Raw genomic sequence first — 21,880 nt, 5'->3', positions numbered from 1 at the left:
ATCACGAATTTTCCGAATTTCGAGAACCCCGAATACTATACGCTTGCTTATGATCATGATCGTTTTTTTGCAATTTAGCGAATAGGCGTACTAACAGTTTTGACAAATATCCGCGATATTCGCGTCATTGAAAAATACGACGCGATCGTCCACTTTCGCGATTGACAACGCGACGCGCTTTCGACCGAATAAGTACCGTACTGAAATAATGCGTATATTTGCAAATACGTTAATACCCGAGCGCTGAATCTATCCTACGCGATAGGTACTGCGTTAAATAATGCATGCAAGACAAAATAAAGCTTACTCTTACTAATTAAATAGCTTGTTCGGGGACCGATCCGCTCCGTGCGTCCGCCGCCCGCCGTCGTTGCGATGCGTTTGCGCATTCTGGGAAAATGGAAGGTGACGTCATCAATATGGCGGAGGTGCTTGATCTTCCGCGCGGATAATTTGAAATTTCTCGCGTTCTAACGAATAGGCGTATTAATATTCTGGCTGGAATAGATATCCGCGACATTTGCAACATTCAAAAAGACGACGATTGTATTCTTAGATCTATATATTCCGCTCTCAGGTTTCTCTCTGCTTACAATTTATAGCGGAGACTTGAATTCGATTTAGTGGAGACTCCAACCCGATTTAGCGGAGACTCAAACCCTATTGATGGAGATTTATCAATCGATAATCGATTGACAGCGACTCTGCGTCAACCTGCACTACGTTAACCTGTCTCTTGTGGTTTTGCTCGAGAGAAGATAGAGTTTAATTAACTGATTAATTAATCAAAAAAATGGGTAGCGGCGATGATGAAGCATCTAACATCCAGTCCAAGAAGAAGAAGAAGAAACCTTTAAGAAAACACGAAACTCTATCCGATGATAATGACAGCGAGGAGGAAAAAGTGTCTCTCAGGTAAGAATTGTATTTATTTTGTCTTAATTAAATAGTAACGTGGGAATTAGCGTGATTAGAAAGAGACTTATTTCAGGGAGAAGGTTGAGGAGATGAAGATCATTCAGAAGCTCCGCGAGAGACCCGCTGGAGTCGACGTCGTCGGTTTGGCTCTTGGAGAAAGCGATGCATCTATCTGATGTCATAACGGTAGGATACGTATATAACAGTATACGTGGATGCATGTGCAATAAAATTAAAACACAGGGTGGATGATGTAATATGAAAGATGATCTGTATGTTAATTTAGTCGGATCCCTTCAACATGAAAACAGGAGGAATGGTAAACATGGCTGCGTTGAATAATACAAAACACAAGCCGAACGATGCATACGAAACTGGCATTGGCAGACAATTTAACGCAGAGACTAATAAACGCGACGAAGATGAAGAAATGTACGACAACGTTTGCATAATTCGTGCAAGTCATCGTCCAGCACAACAGATGTAGAGATGTATGAGTCTTATTCACTTTATTTTTCATAGATATACATGAAATGATACGTACGACATTCCCAAATTGTTTTCAACTTATTGACTAGTCGCAGCCGTCGTATGCATTTTGTTTTATTTACATATTAATTTAATTATATATTAATTTAACGAACCGTTATCTTTCTCATGGTCCTCTGTATTGTCAGTTTTCTAATTCAGTTTTGCATTAACTTCTTCCAGGATGTTGCTACAGCAAACTTCTCTTGATACCTGGAGGACCTAGTGTTTGTTTGGCCCTTCGTGCAACAAGTACAAAAGTGAGAGTCATATAAGTACTTCCGTAGACATAGATAGCATGATGAATTCCTCGGCTTATGCATATCTTATCTTTACAGAATTTCTCTGAATACGATGACTTTACAAGTCGAGGGTCCAACGGTACACACCTGTCAAGGAGTTCTGATATCTGTAACAGGCATAGCACAGGTAATTAAAAAGAAAGAAGCTTTTATCTATGCTATGTGTCTATTTTATGTGTATCAAGATATTACATAAAGTAATAAAAGAGTTTTCTTTATAAAAGCATTAACATACATGTATTCTGTTCATAATTATGAAAGTTTCTTATACATGCTAACTATATATAATCTATTTTGTCTTTATAGAGAAATTAGTACACAGCACTAATTGGTATTATTAATAACGTGTATTCTAAGAAACAGCTTGACAAGGTAAATATTATGGAGTCAAATTATCGTATTCCTTTTTTATAATTTTCCTATTTTTGTAATCTTTTATATTTGTAATTTATCTGATACATTATAAGTATTTTGATCTAATCATGCAGAGTGTAAAAAATTGTATAAACAATAGTATAAAAAAATAACTATAAAAAGTAAACTATACATATTATATTAAATTTATTTTATTGAATAATTACTTTATTAATTATTAATAAGTATTATATTAAATTTATTATTATAAGACTAAAAGATAATTTATTGATAGTAAATGTCATAACATGTTCCAGATAATGACGTTTGTGAAAAATATAAAGGAAATACTATTAACCATTAGCGTAAGTATTTGGAATCAAAATTAATTGACAAAAATGAGGTTTGTATTGGGTTGTAACAAAAGGCGTAACGTTGTTTAACAGTTGGCGATGAAAAATATATAAAATCTTGGAAGGACAAAATGAATTGATCGCAAAGATGCCAAATGGAATAAACGTCGCATATGTAGTTGAATAAATATTTATATACAAATGTATTAATTGACTTAGAATTTTACTAAAAAAAACGCTACGAACTTTTGTTACAACTTAGTACATAAATTTAAAAGTATTATACTCATTATTAGCTCATTTACAGGAAAATATATTCAAGCATCAATACTTATTTTATGTTATATATGTATATTATAGTTACATACATATATGGCATGTACACATACAGTGTATTCTCGGGTAAAACGGCCAAACTTAAATACATGAGTTTAGGGTCTTAAAACAAATAAAAGTTTTACTCTGGAGATATCCTCGCAAACGTTTCTTTCAAGAGATATTAACTTCTAAAATTACAGAACTATTAAAAATGTATAATTTTAATATATAATGTAGGTTTATCCCTTTTAATGTTGAACAATAATCAAAATAAAAATAATTATGCTTTTTAGTGCTTTACAATAATCAAAACTAACGTATTAAATATTTTATTTAAAATGATGGCCTCTAGCCCAAAGACAAGCGTTGCACTTATCGGTGAGAGAACGATTGACTGACTGACGTTGTGCCTCTTTATTTCTCCACTTGTACTATCTTTCGTTTTAATGTTTGAAGATCATTAATAGGCACTTCATTATCTTTTTTGCTTGAAAGCATCCCATACAAAAAATTTGTTCCCTTACCGATAGGTGCAATGTTTATTTCCAGGCTATTTCTCTCCAAGTCATTATTTTGAACAAAATATTTTATACTTAAATTTTGGTTAAAGTTAAACAATAAAGACAATAATTGTTTTAATTTTGATGACTGTTTAGCAATAAAGAAGGTAAACTTCTATTATTTCGAAATTATTGATTCCTAATTCTGTGAATTCAGAACTCAATATTTCTTGAACAAAGCGCTTGCGTGCATACCTCCACAGGACAATTTTTATTTTTAAGATTTTAAATTCATATTTCAAGTTTGGCCGTTTAACTCGGGAACACCCTGTATGTAATATTCACGTTTGATGCAACATGATTTCTTATTTTAAAATTAACTTCTGTACAAGATTTGTGCGTGTGTAATAATATATTGAAATAATTTTGTAGGTCCCCCCCGTGATAAGAAACAGCATTGAATCCAGAACACAGAATTGTACAGAGTGTGCAAAAATGGTTATAGACAAAATTATTCAATTTCAAATTTGCAGTATACAAACCAAGGTAAACATACGCTTATCTCAAATCAAGAGACACATATGTTCTTGTGGTATTATGTGTATATAATTTCTTGTTATCAATTTATCCAATCGCAAATAATAAGAGTCTGCCATGCATTCAACTATATACTACACTTAGCTACATTTAAGATTATAAACTAAACGAATAACTTTATATATTTATATTTTACCATTTTAATTATGACTTTGTTGGACATTTTTATTGTAATAAATAATGTTATTTATTACTATAATTTAATTATTATTACTTGTCACTGATCTGCTGCAAATGTGTTTTATAGTAGTATTAGTAAAACGTAGTTCTAATTAATTTATACATATATATAATATATAGAACAGCTATGAAGTATTCTAATATATACTTCGTAGTCAACTTTTGGGAACGTATTCTACTAATTTTATTTAAAAAATTTTATTAAAAAAATTCCATGAATTTTATTTATAAAATGAAAAAAATTTGTGTGGAAATCAAACACAATGTGTGCGTTTGTTCCGCATCATAGACCTTTCAGGATAAAAATTAATAATAAATTTTGAAGAATCTGATTTTATTAAAGCAATTGTTGTAAATTTAGAATAAACTTTGACATTAGATCAAGTGTTTATGACTTGTGTAGCAATACATGTCTTATAGTATCTTATCGCAAACTATCGAATACACTCAAAATTTTGGCTGGTTTGTACATAGCTAATTACTTTTTTTTTATCCTTAAAGTCATTAGAAATGTTAATAAACTATATAGATACTAAACTGATTTAAACATTTTTTTGAAAACGCGCCATAGGTGGCCTGAATAATATGGCGGATGGTAGATGTCCAATCTCTTGCTTGAGGATCTCTAGTACTGATTGGCTGCAAAATAGAGAAGTTCTCGAGTTTCTAGAACTTCTCTATTTTGTAGCCAATCAGTACGATCTGCTGGACTGCTGCTGCTTTTCACTGCTCATGAAATTGCACCTTAAAAATGTGGAAATAGACCAAGTTCTTGTAGAAAGATCGAAACGCGTTTGATAGGATCATTTGGAGTTTGGAGTCACTTCCTGTAGATCTATCCACGTTTTTGACTTTTCTTAGGGTAAGCGTTAATATATATTATATTACATTGCTGCTTTTCAAATTCTGTATAGGATTGAGACAAACTATTTCCATTAACGACATACACATCACAATAGCGTTGATATTTATTTCGGTAGCATTTCGAATTTGTCATTTATGATTTGAGGTTAGAAGTCGCATGGGATTAACAGCTTTTATGATTGCGATAATTAAAATTTGGTCAGTATGACAATTTAATGCATTTTTTTTTGCTTTTCTAGGTTTTTTGTTTGTTTGTTTGCTTAGTCCTCATTCTTTTTTGCTCATTCAAGTTTACTCCAGATGTTACGGATGTACATGATTATAATGTGAATTATCAACTAAACAGCTTATAAATGTTAAACTAAAATATGTCAGCTAGGACATATTTATAAATTATTCTCTAATTTTAAATGTTTTATCTGTTTTTGTCATCTTATTATGTTACCTCATATTATTTTTCAAGATTTTGTTGTATGCTTTTTGTCTTGCCTTATGATATATTTATGATGTACTTTATATTTTAATTTGTCTATTATACAGTCAAGCTATATTTTTTCCCTAAATTAGCATATCATCAGCACATCATGCCACCAAAAAAGTCAATGGAGGAGACGGATCGTTTGACCCGTATAGCGATTGTGAATTCAGATAAGTGTAAACCTAAACGATGTAGGCAAGAATGCAAGAGATCTTGTCCCGTAGTACGAATGGGAAAACTTTGTATAGAAGTTAATCCAAACAGTAAAATAGCAGCCATCTCGGAGGAACTGTGCATTGGATGTGGTATCTGTGTCAAGGTGATTTTATTATATAATATAATTATATAACAATTTTGTATAATGACATCTTTGATAAAATTAATAGATATCGTATTATACTTGTTATTAAGTATTGAAACGTTCTTTATAATGATGATGAACCAAATTGAATAAAGTATGAGATTATTTGCACCTTTTCTATGTAATACTTATCTCTAAATGTTATACAATAATAACTTTTAACGTTGATGACAATGAAAGAAATTTTTTTTTTTCCAGAAATGTCCATTTGAAGCGATTTCTATTATCAATCTTCCTAGTAATTTAGAGAAGGAAACGACGCATCGTTATTCTAAGAACTCATTTAAACTACACAGACTTCCTATTCCACGTCCCGGTGAAGTTCTAGGACTCGTAGGAACTAATGGAATTGGCAAATCGACTGCCCTTAAAATTTTAGCTGGCAAACAAAAACCAAACTTGGGGAGATATTCTGTATGTAGTTGCTGTGTCTCACAATACACGCAACATATATGTATATACATGTATGCAAACTACTAAATGGATAGCACAGAAAATATTTGTTTTTTGTTTGAACAGGATCCACCAGATTGGACAGAAATTTTAAGTCATTTCAGAGGTAGCGAGTTGCAGAATTATTTCACCAAAATTTTGGAAGATGATCTTAAGGCACTTATTAAACCTCAATATGTTGACCAAATTCCTAAAGCCGTGAAAGGTACCGTGCAGCAACTTTTAGATAAGAAGGACGAATGCAAGAATCAGATGGAAATTTGCAGAATGCTTGGTAAGTAGGAATCTTTATCTTTGTATTTGTCCAAAGGCTAATTTTGGATATTACAAGGAAAATTTTACTAATCTTTTATATGTTTTATATTTTTGCTAATGTATATTTTTCTTAGATCTGTTACATATACGTGATCGAAGTATTGAAGCACTTTCCGGTGGTGAGCTTCAGCGATTTGCTTGTGCAATGGTATGCATTCAGAATGGAGATATTTTCATGTTCGACGAGCCTTCTTCCTATCTAGATGTCAAACAGCGTCTCAATGCTGCTGTAACTATTAGATCTCTAATTCATCCTGACAAGTAAGTATATTTGTAAAAAAAAACCAGGAGAAAAGAACGATTAGTTTTTATTAGATTTCTAACGCATTTATTACTTGTCTTAATATATTAGGTTTATAATAGTAGTGGAGCACGATTTATCGGTTTTGGACTATCTGTCCGATTTCATTTGTTGCCTATATGGCGTTCCCGGGGCATATGGAGTCGTTACCATGCCTTTTTCCGTAAGAGAAGGAATAAACATTTTCCTCGATGGGTTTGTTCCCACGGAAAATTTACGATTTCGTGAAGAATCTCTTGTGTTCAAAGTAGCAGAAAGTGCAACTGAGGAAGAAGTGAAACGCATGAATCACTACGAGTATCCTGCTATGTCAAAAACAATGGGATCATTTAAGTTGAATGTCGAGAAAGGGCAATTCACCGATTCGGAAATACTTGTTTTATTAGGAGAAAATGGGACTGGTAAAACAACGTTTATCAGAATGCTGGCAGGCAACTTACCTCCGGATGATGGATCAGGTATGCTCACGTGTATAGACATCTACATATAAGTATGCATATTATTTGTGTATCTGTCATTGGCGGGTACGACCATTAAAAGGAACACGGGATAAATTCCGTGACATTTTCAACTAAATGAGTAGAATTAATATAATGAAGTTTTATTTGTACAGTACTTTGCGAGAAAGTCGAATTTAATAATTGTAAAATTGGTAACATCTTTTCTTTGTTATTTGTCAGTTAAACGTTATTTGTCGGTAATCTTAGTATGCATAATATGAAATTGTGATAATGAAATTGTTGCTTTACAGAAAGTATCCCTCAACTTCACATCAGTTATAAACCACAAAAGATAAGCCCCAAATCCCAAGGCATTGTCAGACAACTGTTACACGAGAAGGTCCGAGACGCATACGTGCATCCTCAATTTGTAACTGATGTAATGAAGCCTTTGAAGATCGACGATATCATGGATCAAGAAGTGCAGAATCTTTCTGGTGGAGAGTTACAGCGAGTCGCTCTAGCCCTTTGCCTTGGAAAGCCAGCTGATGTTTATTTGATTGACGAGCCATCCGCGTATTTGGATTCCGAACAACGTTTAGTTGCTGCAAAGGTCATCAAGAGGTATTTAATAGATTTAAATATTACCATCTAGAGATGTGAATGTACTGGAATGGAATGAATACTGTTATAAAAATTGCATGTACATTTCAGATTTATATTACACGCAAAGAAAACAGGATTTGTAGTGGAACACGATTTCATCATGGCTACATACTTGGCTGATCGTGTAATAGTATTTTCCGGTATACCGTCCTTAATGACAACTGCTCATAGTCCTCAATCTTTGTTAAATGGTATGAACAGATTTTTGGAACTATTGGGCATCACTTTCAGAAGAGATCCCAACAACTTTAGACCAAGGATCAATAAGAATCAATCGGTAAAAGTACGTATAACTTTTGTTGATATAACTTTCTCTAAACAACGTGAACTTTATTAAAAATGTTCAATTGCCAATATATTTTGGATAAGGGTAAAATTCTAATCAATTACTTTTCTTATAGGACTTGGATCAGAAAAGAGCTGGACAGTATTTCTTTTTGGAAGAATAAGATACACAGTGTCATAATAGTGCAAGTAAAATGCACATATAAGATATTGTTAAGGACATTTTTTAATCTTTATACTTTTTAAATGCCAGGAATATGAGCAGACAATGTATTTTGTATTAAGATATTAATGCTATACGTTCTAGGTAATTATTTGGAATATTATTCAATGAAAATGTCACTTTAGCAAGAGTAATAATTATTTTATTTTGAAAATAACGCAAAATATATAATTACGTATACAGCTACAGGACACTTAATTTATAAGAGGATGTAGAATGGATTATTTGAAGATAAAGTTGAGAATGTATTGTAAAAACGAATTTCTCATAAGTATATTCGTCAAACTATATAATTTGCACATATCTAATATAGAATAAGATTCTAATATTCCCTGAACATATTTACATGTACGTCCGTTATAAGAACGAAATAATATTAAATTGCAAACAATATATAAACGATTTCTTCAATTGTTTTTTTTTTTCTAAAATAAGATACAATTATCAGAAGTGTAAAGGCCCTTGCACAATGCTAGGCAACAGGCAATAAAACGGGCTCGATTCTTGATTTCATTTGCAAGAGAAACATATGTGAAAATTCTTCTCTTGCAGAAACGTTGCAAATTGATTGATTAAAAGCTATGCGATAGCCAATTAACTTGCAACTTTTTTGTAAGAACAACATTTGCGCATACGTTTCTCGCGAATAAATTCAAGAATCGAGCCCCAGGGAATGAGGGTATAACAGGCAATAAATTTTCAACCTATCGGAAGCCGTGTCTACAATACGTCGCAAACGATGGCAACTGCTACTAGGAATAAAAAGAATATTAATTAGAGGATATCTGCGTATACCTATAATTCGAATAAATTCTATTACTTTTCGCGAATAATAGTAATTTTACCATAAATATGATATAATTAAAAATGCTAAATCTGGAAAATAAATATTATTCAAAATCAAGTATCAAGAGACACGGTAGTTTCTCGCGCCAAGTACACGCGGAGCGAGACCGACCGTGACTCTTTTAACGCGACGCGACGATTTGCGAATACTCGAGATGTTGAGTTTGAGATCTCATATAATTTAAATTAACGCGAAATTGATCAACTTTAAAATAATCGCTACAAGAAATTTTTCTGTTTTGCGAGATAACATTTATTGGATCTTAACTGGTCATTTTAACTGGCATAAAAACCAGTTATCAATACATATGGGTAAACTGTAAAAGTTTAGGCTAGTGTTTATTAAAAAATATAAACTTCTAGCGCCAACTTATTTCCGGTAACTCCAGTCGCTCCAGGCAGCTTCTCTCTCGGTCGGCGCCCGGTCGGCTCGGTGGTAAGTAGGAAGCAGTAGGGAGATGGCGTTCCACGCGACATAAGGCATATCGATTATGTGTGTGGGGCGGCCGGCATGGGTGAAGGCCGTCCTGGCCGTCGGACGCAGCGCGATTTCCATAACGGCTACTTGCAAGGTTTGAAGCTGTCCGGATTGACCGTCGACCGAACGATGAGCACGATCGGGAGATGATGCCTGGCACGTCTCGCCAGCTGGAAACGTCTAACGGTAGTAAGCAGTAGTAAGAAATCGACTTCTCTTCACGCTCTCCGTCACATCTCATTAGCAAGAGGGTAGCTGGAGGGAGAGGGGACCGTCGTTACGGAATTTGACAACGGGCGACTCGGCTTCGCTTCAAACATGTTGTTGGGGATCGTGGGTTTTGACCGTCGTAAATCGCGACGTCCAATTGTTGATCGCTGACGTCCATCGATCGTCCGTGTCCGTTCGGATCTGTGCATCACTGTCCGACTGTCGTTGCGAGCTAATTTTTGCGGCGTGTTGACGTTGCACCGGTGTGCAATATCGAGGACCGGCACCTGCATTTGCCCCCATTAAATTGTCTGGAACATAATTGTACTGTCGCGTTTGACTTAACTTTTGTTATTATTTGAAAAATGTTGGATATTGCATAGCAAATTAATGTTAATTGTGCACATTTTAAAATTTGTTTATCGGTGTATAGATTGTGTAGATGAGAATATTTTTAATTTAGAACAACAGCTGATATAATATTGATATATAAGTTAATTAATTTTTAATTTCAAACCATGCAATAACGTTATGCTTATTGCTCAGATCCTGTGTGGAGCACTTTAATGGAGGTCCACCATGAACCGATTGAAAAGAACTATCAGCTGCTTGAAGAGATTGGCAAGTAAGCGCTGTTACTTCTAACTGATTTTCCTTTTATTGATGTTTTTCTTTAACGTTCAATGACTTTTGCAATCTTGTAAAATACAGGGGTCAATTTGCTATTGTACGAAAATGTCAAGAAATAAAAACTGGAGCATTGTACGCCGCAAAAATTATGCGAAAGAGGCGAGTTGCCAGAGGTGTGGCTGCTGCTGACATTGGTAGTATTTTTTTCAGCTATGCCTGATACATTGCTGATACTCTTATTCTTAAAATACTCTAATATGGTAATTTTTTTTAGCACGAGAAGCTGGTCTTTTGGCTCGATTAAGACATCCTAACATTGTTTCATTATACAAAGTAATAGACACAGGAACAACAGTGGTGTTGCTCCTGGAATTGATTACGGGAGGCGAATTATTTCATTGGACTCCGTCCGGTGAAGCAGAAGCTGCTCATGTGGTACGTAAATACATTACGACTAAAGTAAATACATTAATAAATGGTCTGGGAATAATTTCTAATTTATATTCTTTCCAAGGTGCGCCAAGTTTTAATGGCACTTAATCATTTACATTCCCACCAAGTTGCTCATCTGGATATTAAGCCTGAGAATATTCTACTGTCGTCACCACCACCGATGCCTAGCATCAAGCTGATAGGTAATGTTTGCAATGCTTTGTGTTAAATAGATAATCATCAATATAATTTTACTAGTCATTAATTTCAGTACTATTGTTTTACAGATTTAGGTCTATCGCATCGACTGGTACCTGGTTCAGAACATAGAGCACTGTTTGGCACGCCTGAATTTGTGGCGCCGGAAATCGTAAATTACGAACCACTTAGCTTGGGAACTGATCTTTGGGCTGTTGGTGTATTAACGTATATTCTTCTGAGCGGAGCTTCACCATTTTTAGGCGAGGATAAGCAAGAGACATACGCAAACGTTGCTGCTTGCCAATACCAATTTGACAATGAATATTTCAGTAATGTGTCCGAGATTGCCAAAGACTTTATACGATCCTTGTTGATCAAGGATCCAAAGTAAGTTGCAGGAGAATTATAAATTTGTGAACTTATTATTAATAAATATAAAGTAAATGTAACAATGCCTAGACAGTCAGAGGACACGTACTTATGTCTGGACACCTTTATCATTTTAGTTCTTAAATAAGTATAAACGCAAATTAACGTTTGGATGCTATAACTAAAGTTTCAAAATACATTAAAACTATTTTTATCTTTTATTTTAATTCGCGTTATACTTATTTAACTAAAATGATAAAGGTGTCCAGACATAGGTACATGTTCATTGACAGTCCAGGCATTGGTATATTTACTTTAATTCGAGAAAAAAAAAATTATTTTTTTATTTTAGGGAGAGAGGAAATGCTGAATCGTGCCTTAAACATCCCTGGATTCTCACGGTGTGTTCCTGAAAATGACTCACATTGTTCAAAAACATTGCGATTTATTATACATTCTGTTTCAATGTATTATATAATTAATTTTATTCATTTTTTGACCAACTTCTATTTCAATCCGTTGTACAGTTATATCGTATATTAGATATATACGAATTATTTTTTTACATACAATATATATTACTAAATTAAAAACAATACGCAATTTTTTTTATTGTACATACATATATACCTTGGTTATTGAAAAAAAATATATTTTTTAATTTTATGCATGCTGCACGCAACAAAAGATAATGCAAAATTATTTTATAATTTCAAAGAAATTACAGTTGCATCATACCGATAAAAATTTTATTCTCTTTATACACAGGAATCTGAAGCTCCTCAAGGTCTCGGTGGAGCAATGATCAGTGCTGTGAAGCGTGGCTGTGTTGAGGCTGTCTCTCAGTTACTGTTACAGGGTGCTCCATTAAATATGAAAGACTCTGTAAGACATCTTTTATTCATTTTGCTAATATTGCGTACCGAATGATAATCCGAATAAAATGGTTGCACGTTCCTGTTTCAGAAAGAAGACACTCTTTTGCATATCGCCTGTGAGATTGGCGACGAGGGAATGACGATTTTGCTGATAGAGAGCGGAATTGATCTAGACACACCGAACAAACAAGGTCTCACGGCGTTACATGTAGCTGCTCGTCACGGACATATTAATCTTGTCAGACATTTGTGCCTTGCTGGTTGCGACGTTGATAAAACAAATCGAGGGATCCGAGCGGACGTCACGGCGATTAAATATGGACATCCGGAGATCGCAAATTTATTAGATAAATTGAGAAATGTGAGTTCTCTTATATTTTTTACAATACACAATGCTTTCCACGTTTGGAAGAATTATGCGAAAGTCGAATCTTGTTTTAAATCATTTTTAGTTGAATCAGCGCGAAAATTACATTCGTCAGCTGCAACCGACACACAGACCGATAGACCGGCTGCATATAAGACTGCTCGGGCATTGTGCCTCTGGAAAAACATCATTAATCAATTCTTTAAAATCTGGACTATTTAGTTTTGGCTTCTTTCGAAGATCGAGAAGCCAGAATTGTAGCGCTAAGGTAGGTGCATGCGATAAAAATGTAATAAATGATAAATAAATAATAAAAATTATTGATATGTAGAGAGAACCAAGCATCGAACTCGACGTGACGAGTAAACACGGGTCTCTCAGTTTTGAGTACAGCGATAGTGAGTATGAAGGTACTCAGGGAGTAGAGTGGAGTCGCGGTAATGTAGGTGAGCGAATTATACTTCATTATTACTTAATTTAACACAAATATATGGGAGTTATGGTAATGTAATAGAGATTGAACACTTTTGTAATATGTATTTTTAAATATTTAATGTGATAGATTGTTTTAAAACTTAAATATGTCATATGGATGTATTTAATTGACCAGGTGGCGAATGCGTCTTTTGGGAGTTATGTGGACGCGAAGAGTTTCTGGCGTCTTATCATTACGTACTTACATTCCAGCAACCAGCAGTGCATCTTATTACAGTCAGTTTGAGAGAACCGCTGACCGTTCAACTTCAGCAGATAAAATTCTGGCTGCAATTTATTTTGGATCGTATTAATCCGACTAATGTTGGTAAGATACTGTTGTGTTTGAATCTTTTGTATTGTAATTAATTTTTGTGGATAAATTTCGTAATTTTAATTTTTGCCTCTTTTATTAAAGGATTTGGTGGCAAATGCAACGACGTAAAAGTAATCTTAGTCGGTACTTACGCACCAGAACCTTTAGCTCCGAATTCTAACGGCGGCAATCTACTCGCACCACTCTTGCCATTTCTGAAAGACTTTACATCAATTTTAGGAGAAGAACCTCAAATGGTAGCATTAGACGCAACTAATCCTTCTAGTCCTGGCCTGAAACTCCTCAGATCTTATTTAAATAATGCAAGGATGGAATTTCTCGAGGTAAAATGATGATTATATTCTTTGTAAAATTATAAATTTATCATATTTCATCTATAACATTAGAAGAGATATTATATTTCTCATCACTCGCTTGTCTATGCAGAAATAAAAATTGGCGAGCAATCACGAATTCAGCAAATCTGTTTCTGATGCCAATTTGTAATCTCTTCTGATTTTATATATCTTTACCATCGATATTATACATATCTTTAATCCACTTCGAAATATATATCAGTAAATGCATGATATCAGTATGCTTGATACTAAATATATGCGAACAGAACCGTTTGATTCTGCAGCCTGTTGATACAAGCAATTGTAACTAACGCAACCTTATGTAAATAATCACATTTCCGCAGGAAATTGTACAAATTTGTACAGCATGTAATAAATGTGCTCATTAACCTTTCGTGAAACGGTTCTGATCAATAATGATCTACCTCATTACGCTGTTGTTTGTATAATTCATTCATCAATTTCGAAATTTACAGTGTCAATATATTGTCGAATCAGCCATTGACTCTCAACGGAGGCAATGCGACAATTTCTATAATCACTTATATGATTTTCCTCTGAGACATCCATGATGCATGGTTGATTTGATATATGTACAAATAATTGAAAATATTGAAAGTACCTTCTGTGTCCCATGACTTTCGACGACATTCAATTATTTGCGATGTTTGATTGATTGAGCGCACCATTTCCAATAAAAAGATCCGATATCATGTGATATATATGTATATCACATTGAATCGAATTTATTAAGAACATATGTTTTAGTTGCTGGTTATTTGGCCATTAATGTTTATTAACAAGCCTTAATGCATGCAATGCATGATGTAGGATGGACCGGAAGTTGCAGAAAGTATTCTCCGACGTGACGCGCCGCGTGCTGCGGCTACATACGTGCCCCTGGCGAATCTTGATAAACAGGTCGAAATACTTCTCTCAATTCCTTTAAATAATTCTGAATGATGTGTATAAACTGAAACTGTACTTTGGTTCAATAGTTGCACTAATGCTTTCTCCCATGTATACATACATGCACTATATTATCTATCTTAAAAAGAATAAAAGAGATTCTCTCTCTTGTATATATTTTCTGCATCAATGTGATATTGGGATAAAGATAGAATTCTATTACTATGGATATTAATTACGTATTATAGAGCGCCTTAGTGTGGACTGGTCTCGCCGAAGCATGGAGGTCGTACATGCAGTCGTTAGAAGTGCCTCCGTTAATGCTTACTCAGGAAGAATTTCTGAACGAGGTTCGAAAGATCAATCCTTTAGTATGTTTGGAACATTGCAGACATCTCGGATTACAGTTACAGGTTTGTAGTTTATTAATTCCAATTAAATTTATAAGATGTTACTTTTTTCTCTAATAACAAGTATTTATATTAAATTACAGAACTTGGGGGAATGCATTCTTTTACCTGGAAATCTGATAGTACTTAGTCCCGAATGGTTTTGGCAAGATGTGCTAAATTGGCAATTAAGCCCCGATCAAAGAGGACGATTGGGCGGTCGAACCACCGGTGTTTACACCTTAGAAGATTTTCAAGCACGATGTCCGTGCCCTGCCGCTCAAGCTCTGCAAGCTTTACAAGCAGTCAATTTATGCGTTCCGGTATGTTTTAGGAAATCTGATTAATTGATTGATTATATTATTTGATTATTAAATTTTAGTGCGAAGTGGATGACGACGAAGTGGAGTACGAGATACCGTGTTTAAACCTTGTAGAGCGTCTACCGGGTTTATGGGAACCGTGGAAACCATGTTCCAACGCGTTACCTCACACTGGTTTACGTCTTTGTCCAGAAGAAGCGCCTTTATACCATTTAACTGCTATATTTACGCACTTACAGGTAATCAATCTTTATAATAAAGAAAATGTGACAGTAGGAGAATATTGAAAGTACTGATTTCGATAAAATTTACTGCAATGATAGAAGATACTACCTAATTAACAGATATAAAGCCGTCTTTCAGAATGGATCTTCGAAGCTGAGTTATAAGTAGTTAAAGGTGGATCCTTCTTCTGATATGACACTTTAATGGTCAATAAAAGCTGTTATGGCTCAGCGACTAGAGTGTTAAATTAGTGTTTCGTAAAACACTCTAGCTCGCGTACGGATAATATCGGATTTCTTTTTAAATTTTTGTTTTTCTTAAATCTGAGAATGTTTATCAATTAATTTTTTTATTTGTTTATTCAGTTATTTAGTTTTTCATTGATTTAGAAGAAACAGAATAGCGTTTCAGCTTCGAAGAAGAAAAACGATTTTACATGTATTAGGTAGACTGGTAGATAGCATCTTCTCTACCATTGCTGTAAGTTTTATCGAAATTGGTGAAGAGCAGCACGTAGTGCCTCCTTGCAAGAACACTGAAATACTGAGAAATTGTAGGCGCAACTGAGAAAAATTACTCAAACGTGGGATCCATCGAATTCGGATCTGTATCAGTGGTGGCGAGGATCAAAACTATGTTTGGGACCTTGTGAAAGTATAATCACTTTCGAGGAAGAGGAACACAGCTGCGTGGAAATTCAAGTTCGCGGTCCGCGTGGTTCCAGTGCGCAGTGTTTTGCTCTTCTTAGCGTGATTCTGGATGCGATGGATACAACCATCGAATTAGTCGCCCCTGGAATGTTACTCGAGAGGCATTGGTTGAGTCCTAGCCAGCTTCGAGAATACGACGAGGTAAGTAAAGATTAAAAAAGTACACATTTAGATTTATATATTATAAAATAAAAAAATTGTGATTGTGTGTGTTTATTTTAATACATTTGCAGATAGTTCACTCTTGGGCGCCAGCCACTGTTATATCAGCTTTAATTGACAAAGGTCTCGAAGAGGCAACCCTTAAGAATCCTCTAAACGACCAACAAGAAACCGTGTGGGAGATAGTAAGTTGCGGTCTGCCATTGATGGAGAATTGCGTTCCCGGACCGAAGCAACCTGTAAAATACATTAAGCCTGCTGTGCAGCGGCGGCTGGCGCAGATGCTGGATCCACCTGATCATCACGGAAGAGATTGGTGCTTACTCGCTGTAAGGCTCGGTTTGGGGGATCGCGTCGCCCAACTAGATAGTACAGTGGACAGTCCAACTTTGAGGTAAAAACACTTTTGAAACATGCCGATTACGTCGTAACCATAGACGTATATCTATGGTCGTAACGCAACTGAGTATTCTAAAAGTTCCATATTTGATTCATAGGCTACTGAACTGCGCGGGTGCGGAATGCACCGTAGGTTTGCTGGTGCAACAATTGCGAGCACTCGATCGCGAGGACGCCGTGCACCTGTTGCTCACGTATACGCCAACCTACGTGCTATTGATGTCCATCGACTCCGAGACAGGGTCTAATCTTTCCAGATGACGATGTTGCTCTCATCAATGGCGCATCAGCACCTTCTAGGTGTTCTTTTTCTCGAAACACCGCACGTTTGATGGATAGCATTGTCTTTCTATTTCCGCCCAGTGTACATTGTACGTTAATTTGTTAAGTACGTGTATGTTCTTATATGTAACTTAACTTTAATGATTGATCGCATTGCGCTTCGAACTGAATGATATAAGGGAGATCCGTGACGTTTTTTGTACTTTGTTTTATATTCTTTCTTTTTCTTTATTATTATTTTTTATTTTGTACTTACTAGCCGATGAAGTACTTGTTAACTCACATTACTATATTGATTTGTGGTATGATTATTGTAAATGGAAATCGATTTCTTCTCACATCTTTTAATTTGTATTAATTATTTAGACAGAAAGTGGTATTACTTAATACTTTTTATTTCTTGATAGAATTGTGCTGTGGTTAATATTACATTAATAAGCGTTGTGTTATTGTGCAGTTTGCATTTTTCTTGTTATATGAAGCTGTTAATTCCAAGGAAATGATGCATTTACATATTGTAATATGCGATATGATCATATTTGATACTGATATTGTTTTGAGCGCTTTTCTTGATACGCCAATATGATCTTTATATATACAGATACATGTATATGTATGTATGTGTATATATATATATATATATATATATATATATATATATATATACACGTATTACATCTTGCCAAAAGTCTATGTCAATATGCACTGCTTTTCAATACTTCGAAATATTTATCAAGCATGTATATATGCGCAAAAAGAGTGAAACAACAATTTGCACAGTTTACTATTACTTTTGGATACATCGACTGTGTATGTACATTCGAATACAGTTGAGTGCATATTTCTATTGAACTTTATGCAACATCTTTACTGCGTGCCATATACAAAAATGGTAAAAGTATATGCGATATTAAAAAAAAGAGATATACTAAAAGTACAACAGTCAAACTAATTCTTCTGTAACATAACTGCGTTACTTTTTATTGTAAGTAACATTTACAATTATAAAAGTCTACTTATCTACATACTTGTGAATCAACTAGAAAATCGATCTCACCAACGTGTAACAGTTAATTAAGAAGTATGAACTATTAACGGTAAAAACATTCACATCGAAACATCTATAGAATTTTATTCGGGTAGCTCTCTTTTCTCATCAACATCTTATAATAGCTTAAACGAAGAAGTTACATGTTATAATCTGAGACTGTTGTAAAAATAAACTGGTGAAATTATTAAATATATCTTTCGCTAGATTTAATGGTCTTATTTATTATTATATCATTTTCATCTAATAGGTTTCATCTCACTTGGCTGTCTATTTGCTAATTTCTAGATTTGTAAAATAATTCCACGGATGGTTTTTACCCCCTTATTTTCAACTTGTTAAATTTCTCGATCTATTTTCTAGATATACGATTTTTTTCTATAATGTCATAAAATCCTTTTCAAGTAGATTTTTAATCTCAAATCTCGGAACTTTAAATTTCATTAGTGTGGCTTCATCGAAAGCTCCCGCGCGTGACATCACTCGTTCGATATTCCCGCAGGACATCGATCAGCGGGAAGATTCGAAGCCGGTTCACGCAGATTGACATTTTAACGCGACTCATAATGTCAATCGGGCCTATGTGACGATGGACCTAGTCAGGCTGTTTACTACGGGGAGTTGATTACGTGGTCGGTAGAAAACAGGAACGGGATTCTTTTCGGGGGCCGAGAATAGCATGGGAACGGGCAGATATCGCGTTTCGTAGGCAGGCCGCGGCGACGACGGCGGAGGGTAAGTTTCGGGACGGCAGCCAAAGTCCCCAAGCAATTATAGAATTGGATTGGATCGGGGAGTTCGGGAAGGTGGCCGGCATCGCCGCCGAAATCGGTTTCGTTTTATTTTAGCTTAGCTGTCGAAAGCATCCGGTTGTGCATTCTCCCCGCGGATCAGCGTCACGATCACAGTGAGTGTCCCCCTTAGTAGGAATTTCTCTGCTCGTCCAGCACCACCGCGCGAAATTTATTAAACGATTAATAGGGTGATACAGATACATCGGGCGTTGAATGACGGGGTGAAATCTCGCGGCGAGTAATACCCGACGTTCTTGTGATTGCACCACTCGTCGTCCTTCTTTTACTCGCTATATTTAAGGTATGGGCCCTGCTCGCCACTGCTCGCTGTGAATAATTAAAACATTTGTTCAGGATTTTATTAGAATTAATTAAAATATTTTCATATTTTAATTTTAATTAAAACACTTGTATTTTTATTATTTTATTTTAACTTATATTTTAGTTAAGTGCGCGATTTATGAATTTTGTGGGCTTTGATCGCGCAATTATTAGCGTAATTTTCATCGATTAAAAAATTGTACTTTAACTTTACAAGATAATTATGATATCCAGGATAATTGATAAGAGGAAAGTTCAAAATCGTGCGTCACGATGGAGGCGATCAAGAAAAAAATCGCGGCGTTGAAACTCGAGATGGATGCCGCGAACGAGAAGGTCGAAACCAATGAAACGAAAGCGAAACAAGAAAATATAAGAGCAGACAGGCTGAACGACGATCTTAGAGATCTGCAGAAACGACTTGTCCAATTGGAACGAGATTATACTATCGCCAAAGCTAACTTGGAACAATCAACCGCTGATCTAGAGCAGTGCGAAAAATCTTGGTCCAGAGTGCGTAATAATGATTAAAACAAATGGATTTTCTAAATCAGATTTCCTACAATATAAACAACTTTTTTTTTCATAAACGTGTGATAAATTTCTACGAAGAAAACAGTTTTCTAATAATAACATAATTTGTTGAAGCTATCAATTATTAAAAGCTATTAAGAGACGCTATTATAAAGCTATAGCAATCAATATTCTTCGATAAGTATCTATCTAAAGAACTTTTCACCTTGTACCAATTAATCGTGTTCTACATATAGGCTGAGCAAGATCGTACCGTTTTAACGAAGAAAGTACAAGAGATCGAAGCGAGTCTCACCAAAAAGGAGGAGCTGCGTCTTTCCGCCACACTAAAACTGGCACGTGCGACCGAACTCGCGGACGACGCGCAGAGGTTCATAAATTTAACGCCGGATTTTAACGTTTTGCAAATGTGTTACGTTTGCAAAACATAAGTTAAACAGATTATACATAAATTGTCCGATAAGATAAATTATAGAACAAGATTTGACGAAGCAATGCTATTTTCCTTTTTTCTTACGTACAGAATGTGTAACGTCCTGACGGAGAGGAGTCGCTTGGACGAGGAACGTATGGAGAAGCTGATGTCGGAATTAAAAGACGCAAGATTAATCGCCGAAGACGCTGACGCGAAATCCGACGAAATAGCCAGGAAATTACAATTTGTGGAGGAGGAGTTAGAAGCTGCTGAAGAAAGAGTGAAGACCAGCGAAGCGTATGCATAGCGATTATAATTTGCGTCACATACATATAAAAAAAATATATATATGTGTAAATTTTCTCACTTAAAATATCTTTTTGCAGAAAAATCGTGGAACGCGAGGACGAGCTCTTCATTGTACAGAATATCGTAAAATCCCTTGAAGTATCCGAGGAGAAGGTGACGTAACATATACACTGCGATAGTTATTAATCGCGCTGCAATATCACTTCTCGATTATTTTGATTTCAGGCAAACCAGCGAGTAGAAGATTTTAAGCTGCAGCTGAAGTCCTTGAAGAAAAAACTGAAGGAAGCAGAGAAGCGTGCAATCACCGCCGAAAGGACGGTCAAGGCGTTATTAAAGGAAATGGACATGAAGGAAGGTAAGACTCTTCTGTAGATTTTATTTCCAAGTATTCCAATTATTCTATAAATTATTTTTAAAAAATGATTCTGTTTTTTCTTCTTTTCTATACCATAGAGGAATTGTTGATTGTTTCAGACGAACTCAGAGAAGAAAGGGAAAAGTACAAGGCGGTCTGCGACGACATGGACGCGACATTCGCCGAGATGACAGGCTATTAACATCTTGCGGACAGACTTGATTTAACTCTCGCTGCTACTCATCCTACGCTTCCCTCCGCTTATTCGCTATCTTTTAATATTCATTAGTTCGGCTCGTTGTGCTTAAAAGTCGCTTAAATGCCGTTCGTTTTGTTGTACGGAGAGCCGTGAGCGATATTAGAAATAATCTGCTTCGCGCAATAATATACTGATGGACAAGGCAATGCAATGCGACTTGTTACTATAACTGCTTCGCTTCGTGTAATATCTTGCCAAGATCGAACAACTAGTTCATGGTCGCTTGTTGTTCACTATGTCGATCAAAGATTCACAATTTCATCTATTTCTTTTTCTTTCAGAGGCGTTGGAGGGATTTAATGTCGTACGCGCGAGCGAGGCCATGATATCGCGCATCCTTTTTACCATTCAATGTAAAATGTGTATTTTCAATAAATAGTATCACAAATTCTCTAATAAGTTTTAATCCTTGATGTATCATGCTGTTAATATATTATAAAGTTTTCA

General features: G+C 35.2%; 3 protein-coding genes across 8 annotated transcripts; all 3 read left to right on the top strand.

Annotated features, from left to right (window-relative positions):
* The first annotated feature begins 645 nt into the window (after nt 1-645).
* Nucleotides 646-8,847, top strand: Pix (ATP-binding cassette sub-family E member 1 pix). Its single transcript, XM_071787858.1, has 17 exons — nt 646-915; nt 992-1,104; nt 1,205-1,409; nt 1,630-1,706; nt 1,785-1,875; nt 2,055-2,120; nt 2,420-2,467; nt 3,706-3,819; nt 4,622-4,912; nt 5,482-5,711; nt 5,952-6,167; nt 6,273-6,480; nt 6,596-6,782; nt 6,874-7,280; nt 7,574-7,886; nt 7,977-8,211; nt 8,330-8,847. Exons 10-17 carry the CDS (start codon nt 5,499-5,501, stop codon nt 8,375-8,377), a joined length of 1,827 nt encoding a protein of 608 aa, XP_071643959.1. The 5' UTR covers nt 646-915; nt 992-1,104; nt 1,205-1,409; nt 1,630-1,706; nt 1,785-1,875; nt 2,055-2,120; nt 2,420-2,467; nt 3,706-3,819; nt 4,622-4,912; nt 5,482-5,498; the 3' UTR covers nt 8,378-8,847.
* Nucleotides 8,848-9,726: 879 nt separating this feature from the next.
* LOC139818854 (death-associated protein kinase 1) lies at nt 9,727-18,651 on the top strand. Of its 6 annotated transcripts, none has more exons than XM_071787851.1 (20): nt 9,727-9,946; nt 10,517-10,595; nt 10,682-10,794; nt 10,875-11,035; nt 11,115-11,235; nt 11,320-11,620; nt 11,955-12,003; nt 12,371-12,487; nt 12,569-12,841; nt 12,933-13,115; nt 13,179-13,293; nt 13,458-13,649; nt 13,740-13,981; nt 14,828-14,917; nt 15,154-15,318; nt 15,399-15,617; nt 15,677-15,856; nt 16,400-16,693; nt 16,786-17,108; nt 17,212-18,651. In XM_071787851.1, exons 1-20 carry the CDS (start codon nt 9,907-9,909, stop codon nt 17,372-17,374), a joined length of 3,420 nt encoding a protein of 1,139 aa, XP_071643952.1. In that variant the 5' UTR covers nt 9,727-9,906; the 3' UTR covers nt 17,375-18,651. The 6 variants fall into 6 exon arrangements, with proteins under 6 accessions (XP_071643952.1, XP_071643951.1, XP_071643953.1 ...); XM_071787850.1 differs by having other exon boundaries at nt 9,727-9,949; XM_071787852.1 differs by having other exon boundaries at nt 9,728-9,959.
* Nucleotides 18,652-18,793: 142 nt separating this feature from the next.
* Nucleotides 18,794-21,680, top strand: LOC139818859 (tropomyosin). The gene is made up of 7 exons (XM_071787860.1): nt 18,794-19,538; nt 19,793-20,071; nt 20,329-20,462; nt 20,616-20,804; nt 20,894-20,969; nt 21,042-21,174; nt 21,294-21,680. Exons 2-7 carry the CDS (start codon nt 19,832-19,834, stop codon nt 21,374-21,376), a joined length of 855 nt encoding a protein of 284 aa, XP_071643961.1. The 5' UTR covers nt 18,794-19,538; nt 19,793-19,831; the 3' UTR covers nt 21,377-21,680.
* Nucleotides 21,681-21,880: the final 200 nt, after the last annotated feature.

This window comes from Temnothorax longispinosus, chromosome 9, assembly GCF_030848805.1.
Source record: "Temnothorax longispinosus isolate EJ_2023e chromosome 9, Tlon_JGU_v1, whole genome shotgun sequence".
NCBI lineage: Eukaryota > Metazoa > Arthropoda > Insecta > Hymenoptera > Formicidae > Temnothorax > Temnothorax longispinosus.
This window is presented reverse-complemented; position numbering and strand designations above follow the sequence as displayed.

What these genes read in the sequence shown, in the direction of transcription:
- Pix (XM_071787858.1), top strand. Translation starts at nt 5,499, where the DNA reads ATGCCACCAAAAAAGTCAATGGAGGAGACGGATCGTTTGACCCGTATA. An exon ending in GATGTGGTATCTGTGTCAAG is followed by an intron (nt 5,712 to 5,951) that starts GTGATTTTATTA and finishes TTTTTTTTCCAG; the next exon opens with AAATGTCCATTTGAAGCGAT. An exon ending in ATAAGAATCAATCGGTAAAA is followed by an intron (nt 8,212 to 8,329) that starts GTACGTATAACT and finishes CTTTTCTTATAG; the next exon opens with GACTTGGATCAGAAAAGAGC.
- LOC139818854 (XM_071787850.1), top strand. Translation starts at nt 9,907, where the DNA reads ATGATGCCTGGCACGTCTCGCCAGCTGGAAACGTCTAACGGTA. An exon ending in CATTAAATATGAAAGACTCT is followed by an intron (nt 12,488 to 12,568) that starts GTAAGACATCTT and finishes TTCCTGTTTCAG; the next exon opens with AAAGAAGACACTCTTTTGCA. An exon ending in CTATATTTACGCACTTACAG is followed by an intron (nt 15,857 to 16,399) that starts GTAATCAATCTT and finishes GAGAAATTGTAG; the next exon opens with GCGCAACTGAGAAAAATTAC.
- LOC139818859 (XM_071787860.1), top strand. Translation starts at nt 19,832, where the DNA reads ATGGAGGCGATCAAGAAAAAAATCGCGGCGTTGAAACTCGAGATGGAT. An exon ending in TTGAAGTATCCGAGGAGAAG is followed by an intron (nt 20,970 to 21,041) that starts GTGACGTAACAT and finishes TTTTGATTTCAG; the next exon opens with GCAAACCAGCGAGTAGAAGA. An exon ending in GGAAATGGACATGAAGGAAG is followed by an intron (nt 21,175 to 21,293) that starts GTAAGACTCTTC and finishes TGATTGTTTCAG; the next exon opens with ACGAACTCAGAGAAGAAAGG.